The 14,146-nt window shown below is 47.0% G+C and overlaps 1 protein-coding gene across 2 annotated transcripts in view; it reads left to right on the forward strand.

Annotated features, from left to right (window-relative positions):
• Positions 1–14,146, forward strand: part of SERINC5 (serine incorporator 5) — an 88,445-nt gene that overhangs the window by 39,031 nt on the left and 35,268 nt on the right. The window contains exon 2 of one of the 2 annotated variants that reach the window (XM_014857013.3): positions 1,642–1,809. In XM_014857013.3, coding sequence (XP_014712499.1) covers positions 1,642–1,809 — 168 coding nt within the window. Of the gene's footprint in view, positions 1–1,641; positions 1,810–10,785; positions 10,963–14,146 lie in introns of those variants that run through there. The other variant, XM_070517878.1, reaches the window with a different exon arrangement.

Below are 14,146 nucleotides of genomic sequence, written 5' to 3' on the forward strand. Positions count from 1 at the left end.
ATTAGCAAAAATTTTAAGTAATGAGCTAGTACAGAACGTCAAAGGGCTCAAACAGCGGCAGTTTCATGAAGTAGATGAAATAACTTGGAAAATATGTATGTTTTGAAGATCTGTCGTAGCACCATTGTGATTACGACCTGCTGTCTTATACCTGTATACCCATCATCTCGTCTCCTCGTAGCTGATGTTTATAGCGTGGCCTTCTAATTGGTGCTTGTTTTGAAGCCATGCAAAGTCCTGAACTTCCTTCCAAATCATTATCAAGAGATTGAATTTCTAGGTTAGGTTTTATGTAGAGTTAATACATGTAGATTTTGTTGTTATTTGCAGTTTATGGCGATCTCTTTTGTAGAATTCTCTATTTGCTAAGCAGAATTCCTTCCCTAACACCAGGTGGGTCTGATTAGGTTGTCCAAGAGACCACAGCATAAGTATTGTTATATAGTAAAGTATTACTTTCATAAATGAGGAGTCTGAGTCTTAAAAGGGTAAATAACTTGCCCATGCTTCATAGCTGGTAGTTGACAGAGCCAGGCCCCAAACCCAGGCAGACTGTCTTTGAGCCTGAGCTTTTAACAGCGCTGTGTTCTAGTGCCCCATGCTCTCCTAAAGATCTAGTTTCCTTTTAGGGCAGTGAAAACACTCCGTGTGATATTGTGGTGATGGATATATGTCTTTGTATGTTTGTCCAAACCCATTGAATATGCAGCAGCAAATATGAACCCTTAGGTAAACCACAGACTTTAATGTGCCAATAAAAGGATAAAACCATGGATTATGATGTGTCAGTGTAGGTTCATCCTTGGTAAAAAAAAAAATACCATTCTTGATAATGGAGGAGGCTATGCATGTGTAGGAGTAGAGGGTATATGGGAAATTTCTGTGCCTTCTTCTCAATTTTGTTGTGAGATCTAAAACTACTGTGAAAAAAGTAACGTCTTTAAAAACAATTAACACCAGACCCCAAACTGAAAACTTAATCCCTATTTTATTTAATATCCCCAAAGTATGTCCAGTTGCATTGACCAATAAAGCCTAGTCTTGCCGCACTCGTTAGCCTAAGAGTTTACCATGAGGACCTGGCGCTCTGGTCAGCGGTGCGTTTGCAGGAGGCACCTCTTCCCCCTGAGCTTCAGGTTACACACGCCGTGATGTCCTGTGAAAGTGGACAGATGCGAGCCTACCTAGCCTTGCCCATCCCACACGTCCCCACGTGTTCACACAGTGCATTGTTAGGCTCAGGGAGTTTGATATATCTCTTTCTTGGGCCCAACTTCTTGTTTTTTGTGTTTTCCCCACCTCATTTTGTCCTTTTTTAAATTCTCGGCTTCTTTTCTTCTCTTGCTCTTTGCCGATCCCAGAAATCTTTATCTAAGAGTAATGATTATAGTGCTTCAGGCGAACTGTGCCTTTTCTGCTTAATTACTGGGCATCTCCCAAGCGGTGATGCTAATCATTAGAGACGATATCAGGCCAGTTCTGGTGAAAGCTTTATTCACACACTAAACTCTTCGTGCATGTTCAATGGGCAGGTTGCCTTGGAAAAATGGTAGCTTTGAAAGGTCACCTGCAACGGAGGTCTGGGATTAATAGGTTTGTAAAGTCGTGGCTTTAAGAGGATGTTCTGTGTTCCTTTTCTAGCTGGCCTGCTGCTGCGGGCCTGCTGGCTGTGCCCTGTGCTGCGGCTGCTGCCCCAAGTTCCGACAGTCCCGGAGCACCCGCTTCATGTATGCGCTCTACTTCATTCTCGTCGCCCTCCTCTGCTGCGTCATGATGTCCAAAACCATGCCTAAGGAGATGAAGGAGCACGTAAGTGGGCCTCTTTTCAACTCTTCCCATTTCTGATGGTTCAGGAGGGGGTGTGGTGGGGAACAGTCACTTTAGAGGATGGGGTCTGCACACCGCAGTGTGGTTTTGGGTGCACTCGCTCTTTCTCAACCGTCCTGATGCCTCTACAGCGCTTTCCTGCCAAGCAGGCGAACCATTCAATGTCTTGATCTTGAGTAGTGGTACAAATGTGGGCTGGTACTTTTGGTGGAGGATGCTTCTATCAGGGGGTTGTGTGTTTTGTCTTCTCCCTGTTTATGGCTCTTCCTGATTAGATGTGAACAGGTAGTCTTGTCTTGTAGACTTTTGTACTTCTCCCTTGTCATAAGGGTGGCTGCCAGTATCTCAAATAGCAGCTGTTATAAGCACTTAATTTGGCCAATATGGGAAGTACGATAAGGCTTAGGTAATCCCACAGACAGTTAGGAGTGGGCTATGGGGCGATTTTTACTTTTCTGGACATGTCACTTGTAGGGTGGGTGTCTCTACGGTTGAGGGATACACTTTCAGCCATTTCTTGGACAAGGGATGCAGAAGGAGGCCTGGTTTGTGATGCTGATGGAGACACATATAGGGCCCTTTTCTGGAATTTCCCCCTTTTCCCCATAGTAGGCCTCTTGATCAGCCAGATTACAGGGCGGGGGGGAGGGGTGTTGGAGTTTTCGAGGGCGCACAATAAATGGCACCATCCTTTCCTTCCCGGGTTCTGAACAAACTGGCAATAAAGACTACAGCGTCAGCAGGCAGGTGCCAAACATCCCGTTTATCCCTCCTAAAGCTGATGAGACGAGGTAGCTTGTGTCTGCAGGGAAGTGGGCTTCCTCCTGCTGAACCCCAACATGAGCCAGACCTACCCACTTGGGGACCCTCCCCGGGCACCAGTCTCGCTGAGCTGGGCCGCTCTCTGCAGGGGCACAGTTTGTCGGGAAGAGCAGCAGGCGTGCTGCCTGAGGGCCACTCTTGTCGGAGGGGAAAGGAGAGAGGAGAGCCCAGCTATCTAAACCCCACATGCCGTACAGATTGGCCGCTGACCGCTGAGCACTGCGGAGTGAGGAGTGGGAGGGAGGCCAGGGCAGCTCTCCGATGGACCCCTGACAGAGGGGATGACATGGCCAGGAGCAGCTCCCCAGGAAGCGTTCGTTCTCCCTGACCTTAGGCTAAAACTGCAGACTATTTCATACACACTCAAGGGGTTCAAAACAACCATTTTCTTAAAAGCACTTGATACATTCCCATCCATTAGTTGGAGGAGGCCCCTGGAAGTTTTCTGTTGGGTAATGCGTTTATAATTGTGGTTGTACGGTCTGGAATGTGGCGGAACTACTCTTAGACTTTTGAAATTTAGATTCTCCTCTGATTGCTTTAAACGCCAGCTCTCTACTCAGTAGGGCACTGCAGCTATGGGGCATTCGGACTTGGGAGAAATCAAGCTTCTAAACCTGAAGACAAGGTCCAAAGTCTTCCGTGGCATGAAACAAGGTAGAAATTCACAAGTGCCGTGTGGGAGTATGCATGCAGTGCTGTAGAGGTTTGGAGGCAGGGGGCCAAGGTGCGAGGCTGCCTCGTTTGTCTCTGCCAGGTTTCACTCCAGCTCTGTGTTGTTTGCCTCCGGTTCTCTTCCTCTTACCCTCATGTGTTTGTGGTAAGAAGTGTAAGAGGAGGATACTGAAAGGGTAAATTTTAACTCATCTTCTGTAGGTCCACTTAGTCTCCCGTTTGCTGCCTTTGTTTTTCAGGTAATTCATGTTGTGCTTTTTAAATTCAACAGGCACTGGCTTGAGGATCGCTGTGGTTCTGTGGTGGGAGCTCCCAGTGTGTCCTGGCTGTCTGCGGTGCAGTCCCAGCTCTTGAGAAGTTTTCAGTCTCTGTAGAATTAAGTTTTGGATCCAAGAAACAAAGTCTGAAACTATCTGAATATATAGTATCTCTTAGTGGTGAACCCATGGAGACTTTGTTGCTGGAGGCAGAGAGAATTTGGGAGCCACAGGTCTCTATTTTAGGATACGACTTTCATAATAATAATCTTGACATTTGGTTACCATTAAGTCATGCTGCCCCATGAAACCGTCCCTGACTCCAGCCAGTATCTCTGCTTTCCGACTGTTCATAGATCATTGAAGAAACAAATGGAAGATGTGAAGTGGTATTGCTGGGGAAGTCTTCATGGAAGAACGGACTTGCTTGATGATAATAAGTATTTTAAGTGCTAATATTTATTGGGTGATACCATGTGCCAGGTTTTATTCTGAGCATTTTAGCTGTATCATCTCACTTTACCACTTCTGTGCTCACCTGAGCAGTCGGCACTGTCATTATCCCTGCTCTGCAGGCGACGAAACTGAGGCACTGAGTCCTTAAAGTGCCGTGCCCGAGGTCTCCAGCTCTAAGTGGTCGAGCTGGGATTTGCATGCAGGCTGAACGTGCTCTTAGCTACTAGGCCTTGTAGGTAGAGAGAAGAGCAAGGACAAAGCACACGTAGGACAGGGAGAAGATGTGAGTAGGTCAAATGAGCAAATCTCGCAGGAATTTCAGTGCTGAGGTGCGGCGTTGACCGTGGTCTGGTGGCAGGTGGGCAGCTCTTGTAGGTTCTTGGCTGGGAGGCTGTCATGGAAACAGGGAGGCATTTAGGGAGGTGAGCCCTGCAGTGGTGTGTGTGCAGTGTGATTTGGGGTCAGAGCAGAGGGAGGAGTGGGTAACTGACGCCTCACAGAGGCTCCTGTAAATGTGTCTGTGTCTGTTCCCTGAATGGACTGATTTAAAATTGGTTTGGCTGGGCTTCCTGCATAGGGAATGACGTCCCTGTGGGCGAAACCAGTCCTGTTCCATCTTTACGGCCTCACAGGGTCCCGCCAGCTGGTCACAAAGTCAGCTTGTTTCGTGGCCTATAGAATGGAGGCTGACCTCATCCTCAGGCGGTACTTGAGGGTGGGCATTGAAAGGTCCCCTTGTGGGCATGCACACTGGGCTTCTGCCGCAGTCCTCGCCCCCTCTTTGTTGGCCTGTAGACATGTGTGAGGATGTGATGGAAGAGGAGAAGCCCTGTATGCCTCCAGCAGCCCAGAGGGGAGTGTGTAATTGCCTCCCACCCAGCATTCTCGCCTCCATGTGCGATGGCCTTTGGTATGTGGGTTAAGGACGTGAGGGCAGCCCCTTTCCAGTTAGTTTCAGTTTTTCCTTGGTTTCAGGATGCAGCCTGTGTTTAAGTTTGAGCAAGAGGCAACTGCCAAGGAGGTGCTGGGCCAAACTTGGTGCTGTTTGTTTTCACTAGGGAAACTCCTCTTTCCCATGAGAACCACGGCTCAGAGAAAGTTCTACTGTGCTGGCTGAGTAGGGCATGATTTCTGTCTTCTCTTGGAGCATTTTCCCCATCTCAAAATGTAGGAACCGTTTTATTGCAGGTCGTTGCTGTCAATAATCGTGTTATGCAGGCAGGTTAGTCCTGAGATATTTAATGCCTTGAGGATTGAAAATCTGCATTTTAGAATGTAGAATGCCAAAAACACAAAACTAAATGGTTGAGAGATTTGAGCGTCCTGTCCTGCTGCACCAGATCACCCTCTGTGTTCGGAGGCGGATGGTGACACTCGAGGTTCGGGTGCCCTGGGAGTCTACGCGCGCATTTTGGGAGGGAGGAGAAAGGAAGGTTGGTCTTGTTTTCGGTGGAAGAGAGGCCTCTAAAGCCACGCCTGCCTTGGAGAAGGGAGGACAGGTGACCTACGTGGCCCTCGGGCCTTCCTCCCTGCGAACTCCGTGCCAGACCAAGGGAGGAAGGGTCTGAAAGGTTCCTAACCTGGAGCGTCTTAGGGCTGTTTTCTTTGTCCATGTTCCATTGGTCCCTGGGCTGCCCAGATTCCTGGGGATGGGTAGTACGTAGTGCCCGGGGTGGCTGAATCCTTAGCATTTTGTTGTTTCAGAATCAAAACACATCTTGCACTTTGTGGAAGACTGGTTTTTGTGTTGTTGTTGTATGTTTGTTTTAAATTTAAATTTTGAAGAATTACTTCTTACATTGAAAGGAGAGACAACTAAGATGTTTATTTTGATAGCAATCTTTTTTTGTTCCTTCATTTGTTTTAGAAGGCATGATATTTTGTTTGTAATCCTACTTGATCTCTTTTGGGAACGTGTTTTGCTTTACGCACCATTTTCTCCTGCTGAGTTTGGGTCAGTTTTCCTTTGAGTGAGTGAGTGGCGGTGTGGAAGCTGCCTCCTCCTGTGATTGGTTCCTCTTGCCCTGGATGAACAGAATGATAGTGTTGCAGGGTGCGGTGGGCTTCAGAGGAGCATTGGACAAGATCTAACGGGATCCGGACGTGAGTGGGGCTCATAGCTGCAGTTTCCTCAGTGTCATAAAAGCAGCTCCTGAATTCCGTTCTCTCCCTGGACTTGATGAAAGTCAGCCGGTCTGATGGTTAGAGCCTGGCCCCCAGCCCCACCCATTAGCTAGCGCCACACCCCAGAGATTGCAGGAGAGCCTGGGAATCGAGCCTAGGAGTTGTAGATTGGCCTGCAGGCTCTTGTTTGGCCAGCCTGTAGAGATATATATATATGTATTTTAAATTTCAGTTTGGCTGCCTGTAGAAGGGCTAGCATGCTGTAGCTCACCGTGGGCCCCATCACTGGACATTTACTCTTCCTTCTAGCCCCCGAAGAAGGGCGTTTGGATTTGCAGCTCCCAAAATAGCTTAAATCCTTGGAGTTCACAACTTTCTGAAAAGGACGTAAGTGTCCAAATGGGTAGGAGAGCTCTCTTACCCTGCACATTATGGTGGGCAGTATGGAAGTTGCTGAGTGTGCTAGAGTGGTCTGTCCAAATCTACACGCACAGCCCCAGGCTGAGGCCCGAGAAGGCCTTCTCTACCCTAACTAGTCTACCCCTTTACATGCTGGCATCTGGCATTTTTATCCACATGACTATTTAGAAATTGTCCTGATCACTTTGGTCTATTGAACTCAATGGAGCACTCAACTTCAGGATTAATGTGGGGTGGAGGTGGGACTTGCATTGGATCTAAACCAGTTCCTTCTTCCCCAAGTTAAATTTGTCACCTACCCCCATCCCCCTTTTAAAGTCTTAAGTATACATTCTAATCACAGTTTCTGCATTTATCATGAAGTCCAAAATTTGCCAGGGAAAGGGAAAAGGGATATATGTTGAGGCTGCTAAATGTGAGTTTGGGCCCTTTGAACAAAGGTAGCAGGATGGGCTTAAAGGATTTTTCTCTATTTATTCAGAAAAACCTTCTCTCACAACACATTCCCTAGAGGTGATATGTAAAGTTTTTTTGGACTGTATTTCTCAGTCATTTTCACTATTCATTATTGTCGTCATCAGAAGGAGATGCAGAAATGGGAAATTCATGTATATTAGCAGTATTAATCTAAGATTATGTGGAAGTAGATGAAAGTGAAATAGTTGAAGAAGGATTATTTGTAGCCAGTCTAGTCCCAAGGCCACCTCCACATCTTGTTACCCATCACCCAGAACGAAGTGGTCATCTCCTCTTTGCCGGAGCCTTAAACACCGCCCCCTGCCCTTCTCATGTGCCTGCTTCCCCTGGGGCAGCTCATTCATTTGTGGCTTTGGTTATCCTGTATAGGGCACACTTTTCTCAGCACAGCGTGGGGACCCTGACAGATCCAGTGCTGACCACATACTTTCCTCAGACAGGTTATAAAAGCATTGGGTTTCCACTGTGCCTCCGAGTCATCCTGATTCAGCCCCTGATGTCACATTCCAGTGGCCTTATCTAGACTTGGATTCTCCCTGAACGTCCCCAGCTTCACAGACATATTCCCTTCCCCCAGGCTTCTTTCTCCAGGGTGACCTGAGGATGCTGTTTGCTACTAGTATTTCTCCCACGTGATGCCCCATTTCCGAATTCTGGGGTCACCATAGTTAGTGACATAGATGAATACTGAAGCTACTTCCCTTAGAAACAACTCAGCTTTCAAAAGGCTGTTATAATAAGTGCATCCTTCAGTCAGTTCGCAGTGACATTCAGCAGTACTTCCGTGGTGGTTCCTGGAGTTGACAGAGCTTCGATCCAATATGTTTGAGGCTCTGAAATTTGGTAGATGAGCTTCTTCACTTTCTATTTTTAACCTACACTGTTAAGAGGAATATGAAGGGACTAGAGTAAGTGTAGTTTGTAGGAAAGCCCTCCCTGCGCTAGTCACAGGGGATTAAAAAAATACACCAAACAAAGTTACTAGTTTTAAAGGGTCTAGTTAACGAGAGAAGAAAGGGGACAAAGGATGCAGCTCACATTTATGGGAAGCATTCTGCCCTGGGAAGAGCGCGCAAATATCAGGCACTGTTAAGTGTTATACAGAGAAAATAATGATCTCTTTTAAAGTATAATTTGAATAAAACGTTAGGGTTTTTTTAAAGTGGAAGAATCTGGAGTCATAATGCTAACCAACCCTCTCATTTGACAGGTGAGAGAATGTGGCCCGGGGAAGGGAAGTGGCTTGTCCAAGGCAGTGACGTCATTGGAGCTGGGACTAGAACCCAGGACTGTTGGCGGCTTGGCCACCTGGCCAGTGCTGTTCCCGCCTGTGTGACTAGGTGTGCTTGTTGCTCAGAAGTTCATGGAAGTAACAGGGAAAGCCTGAGCAAACTTATCCTTCCTGCTGAGTCCTAGTCTTCTGGAGTCGGTGGTGAGGGAGAAGTATTCTTCTGGAAACAGCATCACCTTGGGCCTTTGGCAGCTTTCTTAGCTTATTCCTATTCCCCGCACTGCTTCCTGTTGAGAAGTCCACAATCTGGGCTCAAGGGACCACTGTTAGTCTGAAGTGGAAAACAGAGGCAACTACAAACCTAGTATTTATTTATTCAGTGGCTTTGCATGTAAAATAGAACCTGCCTTCAAGGTGTGTTTGGTGTAACGATCTTTTTAAAGTAAACATCAGCAATGAGAAATATTCCACTTTGATCTAAAACGCCACGTGGTTTGTCCCCGCACAGAGCGACAGGGTTTCATGCAAAGCTGGAAAGGCTGGCTCTCGTTCTGGTTCGGTGTTTACTGGCTGAATGGAGACCTGTGGACTTGAGACGGCGTGCCCGGTGTTGCTGAAGCGCGCTGAAGCCCTGTAGTGTAGAACTCTCCATGCTTAGTGGCGTTTTATGTTTTTATATTAGAACAGGTGTCGAGTTAGCTAAAAAATGTTGCTGACCCACTTCTTTGATTCTGGAGTATTTTTTTAATCCGGCTGAGACAGAATGCTTTTCAAAAGTTCTCTTTCTGAACAGCAACTGGGTTCATTGTACTGTCGTACCTTGTGTGTGTCGCGTGTATCAGTGAGTATGTTTTTGAGGTTAAAGGTAGATTTGGGTCCTGGAACCTCAAGCCCTTTGTAGAACATGGAGGAAAGCTCTCTCTATGATCTAATCAGAGTGTCCCTGTGGGGAGCAGACAGTGAGGTTGCGCCTCTTAAATCCTCTGTGTCCCCCTCCTCACCAAATTGGGGTGACTCTGGGGACACGTATTTCCAAACAACTTTATCTTTGGTCTAAATTCCATCCAGACATAGCACCATGTGGGAGAAAACAGGAGTCCCTGGAGTGCTCCCACCCCTCGCTCCTCCCAGAGCTCAGGCCTCACCCTCCCGCACGCAAGCGGATGCCAGGAAAACGAGGGTGGGAAGCAGCTTTGTACTCAGGCAGTGATTTGAACTAACGTATACCCTGCTGAGAGTCTTTTTTTGAGTCTGAACCAAAGACAAAGAGGTTTGATCCTTGTCCAGTAATAATGAGTTTGCCAGGAGCCAGAACGCAACAAACAATAGTCATTGTCCTTGGTCTGGAGGATCCGTTACCCGGAAGCTGTTGGGGGGCATCGGATGTTAACAGGATCTCTGTTTTAGGATCGGTCTGCCTGTGGGATCGGGAGAATGAGGAGATGGGGGCACTGAAGTTTTCCTGACCCTTTTTTCTGTCATCATCGAAAGCATGTGTTAAGCAACTGTCCACAGACGGGGCCCGCTCTGCAGATAAGTAGGACAGACGAGAGCTTACAGTTGGAAACAAACAGTTCTGTTCTTATAAAAACGAGGTCAGAGGCAACAGACAAATAAATGGCACGAGACAGAACAAACTAAGGAAGAGTAGCTTCAAAATGCTGGGAGCAGGAACATAAATATTGTGAATTGTTGAGTCTTGATGATACGCTTCTCAGAGTTGAAAGGGTGACCGTGTTACTTGGTTAAGCTGTAATCTGAGTCCATGTTTTAAGTCATGTTATCCTCCCTCCCTCCTTCCTTCCTTCCTTCCTTCCTTCCCACGTAGGTGCCAAGCACCGTGTGAGGTGCTGGGGATGTTGGTAGGAGTAACTTACAGTCGTTGTCCTTAGAGAACTGGGCCTCAGCTGGGGGGAAAGGGAGACCAGTTTGGAAAGTGTGTACAGAAGGAGTCCCCAGCGTTAGACTGCGTGTGCACATGGTGGTTTGAAAGCTAAAAATATGTGAACTCCGTTAGCGACTGTTGGGGACGGTGGTGTCAGCTTAGCTATCTGTCTGCTGACCTTTGGGCTCCCGCGTTAGAGCTCAGGAATGCTTTCTCTCCGTCCCTGTCTGGAGACTGGGAGCTGAGGTGAGGTGGGAGGTTGGTAGAGGGCGTGGAGGGTGTTACAACCCCTGTAAAGCAGGGCTGAGCTTAATCACAGGAGGGTGGGTATTTTGGGGCTATGGTTTTTAAATTTCAGTGAGACTGTTTCTGCAGTCTTCAAATAAGTCTAAAATTATCTTTCGATATGCCAGCTTTCATCAGTGTGGGTTTTATTTTTGGTACCATGGGCTGTGTGTGCATAACAGATGTGAGGACTTTTTTCCATTAGAGCTGTTGAGGGCTTCTGACCCACAGAGAAAAGCGTTGGCACTCAGAGGCGTGTGCTCCCCTAGTCCCACCACCGTTATCTGCAGGCAGATAAACTAAAATACTTAAATTGCTGCTCTAAAAATGACGCATGGGAGATGGACAGTTCACTTACAGCACCAGTTCCATCTGGGGACAGCAGTGAGCTCTGGAGAAGGGGAAGAGAGAGTGGAGGCCAGAAGGCAGGACAGCACGGGGACACTCAGAAGACATCCACTGAGCTGCTCTGCTCTCTGCTCCCCTGGCTTTCCATCTGTAGAGTAAGTTATCACCAGCTGTCATTCGCCTTTGAGATGTTAATTTATACTTCCCCAGTTCAGCACAACTCCTCAGCTCTTCTTCCTGGTGGTCCAGGGGTGAGCGAACTTTCTCCTTAAAGAGCCGGCTGGAAAACACTTTCAGCTTTGGGGTCTGTGTGGTCTTTAGCAACTACTCGCTCTGCCATTTTAGGGCAAAAGCAGCCAAAACAATGTGCCAACAAATGAGTGTGGCTGTGTCCCCATAAAGCTTTATTTACATAAACAGGAGCTAGCTGGGTTTGACCCACAGGCTGCCATTTGCTGATGCCTGTGTTAGACACAGGGGCTCTGTGGGTATCCATCCAGTTATTCCCTCCTTCTCTCTAAAGGGGAAACCTCAATGGCCTGAACTTTGTGCTGAGGGTACTGGAGTTCTTGCTTCAGCTCCACGTCCCTGGGCTGTGAGAACCACATACTGGGTCGACCATGCAAGAATAATGTAGTAATAAATTTAGTGTGACACATTTAACAGGATATATGTCTTATTCTGTGTGACCTTTTGAAATAATGGTAAGTCATTCACAGGTAAAAATAATTAGTGTTCTTTTTATGTAGCCCAACCAGGCATTTTGGTGATCAGGAAGAAGTGAGGATGGAGACAATGAGTGTATGGGTACCCTAGGTCCTCTACTGCTGGAGACCCCCAATTCCAGATCCAGTAAATGGTAAAATGAGAAAGATGCTCGGCCAGGAATCTAAATGTCTGCCATGTCCTGGTCCTCAGTACTAGGATTGGGCAACAAGTCACTAGGGGCTCTCAGAATCTTGAGGTTATGGGTACTGTAGAGTCCCATCTCTTGGGGGATATTAGATTCTCATGTTCCACCTAAGGCAAGAATCGTGAATAGTCAAAATTAGCCATGGAAATGCTTGAAATATCCTTAAGTAGAGCACACATGGTTTTGTGTATACCGCATTTCACTAGAAAGTTAGCTCCTCGTTAACATGGATTTTTTAGACCCATTTTATTCCGTGCTTGTGTCCCTGTAACCTAGAACGATACCTGCACCTGGTAGACATGAATGATCAACGTCTGCAAGAATATACGTTTAACTGTATGATGTAGTGTATAGTATGGAAGAAAGAATGCACATGCAAACTCTAATTTCACTGCGTTTTTAAAAATTATTTACAGAAGGCAGTCATGCTCATGGTCGAATTTGCATAGAATACGTCACCACTGTGTTCCAGGTTCACACATTCAAGAAGAAAGCTGATTTGGGGCTCACTTAGGGTATAAGCACTTCTTCTGTCCGATAAGTGGTCCAAATAGAAAACTTCACCTGTTTAGACACTGAGTCCTCTTGTTATGGAAATGCTAGCATCTCCGTGTTCAGGAGACATCCTTCCGTCGGCCTTGTTCCTCTCAGGGCGGCACCAAGCTCTCCATCAGACCCTGTGTTCTGTGGGAGAGGGTGGGGGGCAATGACCATATTTTCCAACTGAAACAAAGTCCAGACCTCTATAGCTGCGATTTTACATTGTCTCTGGGGTTAGGTGTAGGTTTTTTCTTGACTCAGAGGGCCCTGTTCCCACCCTGCTCCCTTTGATTGCTGGGGCAGTGCTTGTGGGCAAAGACCCTCAGAAACCAGGACTGAGATGCAGACTCTGACGGGGAGGGGCAGCACAGGATTTCCTGGCTGCAAGGTGGGGGCTGTGTGGCTTTGCTGGCAGTTCCCTTTCTCTCTTCTACTCTCCTGTTACCTTCAACCCTAGAGTTTTCAAAAACCCTCACTGGGGAGTATTGGCAGTATCTATGAAAATTTAAAACGTACCAACTTTATGACCCAGTGTTCAACTTCTTGGTATCTGTCCTTCCTAATGCTTTACATGGCTCTGCACAATACAGACGATGTCCATTGTGCGTTATTTATTATAGTGAAAAATCAGACACAACCAAAGAGTCTGCCAGTTAGGTAACAGAAAATAATTATGGTTGGTCTAGACTGTGGAATTCTATATAGTAGTTAAAAAGGCTTCAGATAGATTTATATGTTCAACCTGCAACAATCTGCAAGCCATTGTGAGAGTAGAATAACACAGCAAAAGGTCTAGAAGATAGACGTGCGACCGTGACAGCGGTTACCTCTGGGAAGCAATCAGATTAGAGTTGGGGTAATAATGGTCAAGGCAATTCTGTTTTCTGTATCTTTATCGTAATTTACATTTTCTTTGGCAACAAGAATATAATTATGTATTGCTTGTATAATTGCAAGTAAATGCAATTTAGGAACAATCCTTGGAACTTGGATCCTTTGCAGTTAGATTTCTCGAAAGCACGCGAAGAAGGCTCGCTCGGTTCGCTTTCTGACCCAGATCCCTGACTGTCTCCTCAGCCGTCTGCAGTCCGGCTTCTGCTTCCACCCTGCTCGAGAGAGTATTCTGATCTGTGTCCCAGATGACTCCTTGCTGCCAAATCCAGTTACTTCTCAGGCCTCCACCCATTGGCAGTGTTTGACACCGCTGACCCCTCTGCTTCTTGAAAGCCTCTCCTTCAGCTTCTCTCTGGTTCATCCTTTTCAGTTTCTTTCTTCTTCCCAGCCCCTGGAGGTTTGCATCCCCCAGGGTTCTGAGCTGTGCACGCCTCTGTCTTCCTCCCCTTCTTTCACTGCATTCCTCTCCAGGTGACTTTATTTACTCCCATTGATGCCTCCTTTGCTACCTCTGCGGGTCACTACGAAATCTTGATCTCTAGTCCAGCCATCTTTCTGGAGCGCTGCACACGTAGCCATCAGCCCACACTTCCCCTTGGTACAGGCACTTCCAGTGTAACTGATTGTTAAGTGAATTGCTGCCCCACCACCCCAAAACCACTCTTCCCCTGTGATTCCTATCTGCCACTGGTCTGCCATCGGATCACCTGCCAATCTGGAATCTGAGATCCTAGTCCTGGGTTCCTCTGCCTTTATTCATGGGCCATGTCAAATCAGCAAACAGGACCTATTCATTCCATGGCCCCCAACCCCCACTGCCATTGCCTCCTGAAGGCCTACATCAGTTTTCAGTGGGATTAACTCTTATTTCTCTGTCCAGGTCAGTAACTGGTGGGGTTCTTATTTATACATTCTGCCTGCATGTCACCTAATTCTCTAAACAGGGCTTGACATTAGCTGATTCCTGTTCCCGTTCTGTGGACGAACCCTTC

The sequence above is a fragment of the Equus asinus genome, chromosome 9 (genome assembly GCF_041296235.1).
Source record: "Equus asinus isolate D_3611 breed Donkey chromosome 9, EquAss-T2T_v2, whole genome shotgun sequence".
Lineage (NCBI taxonomy): Eukaryota > Metazoa > Chordata > Mammalia > Perissodactyla > Equidae > Equus > Equus asinus.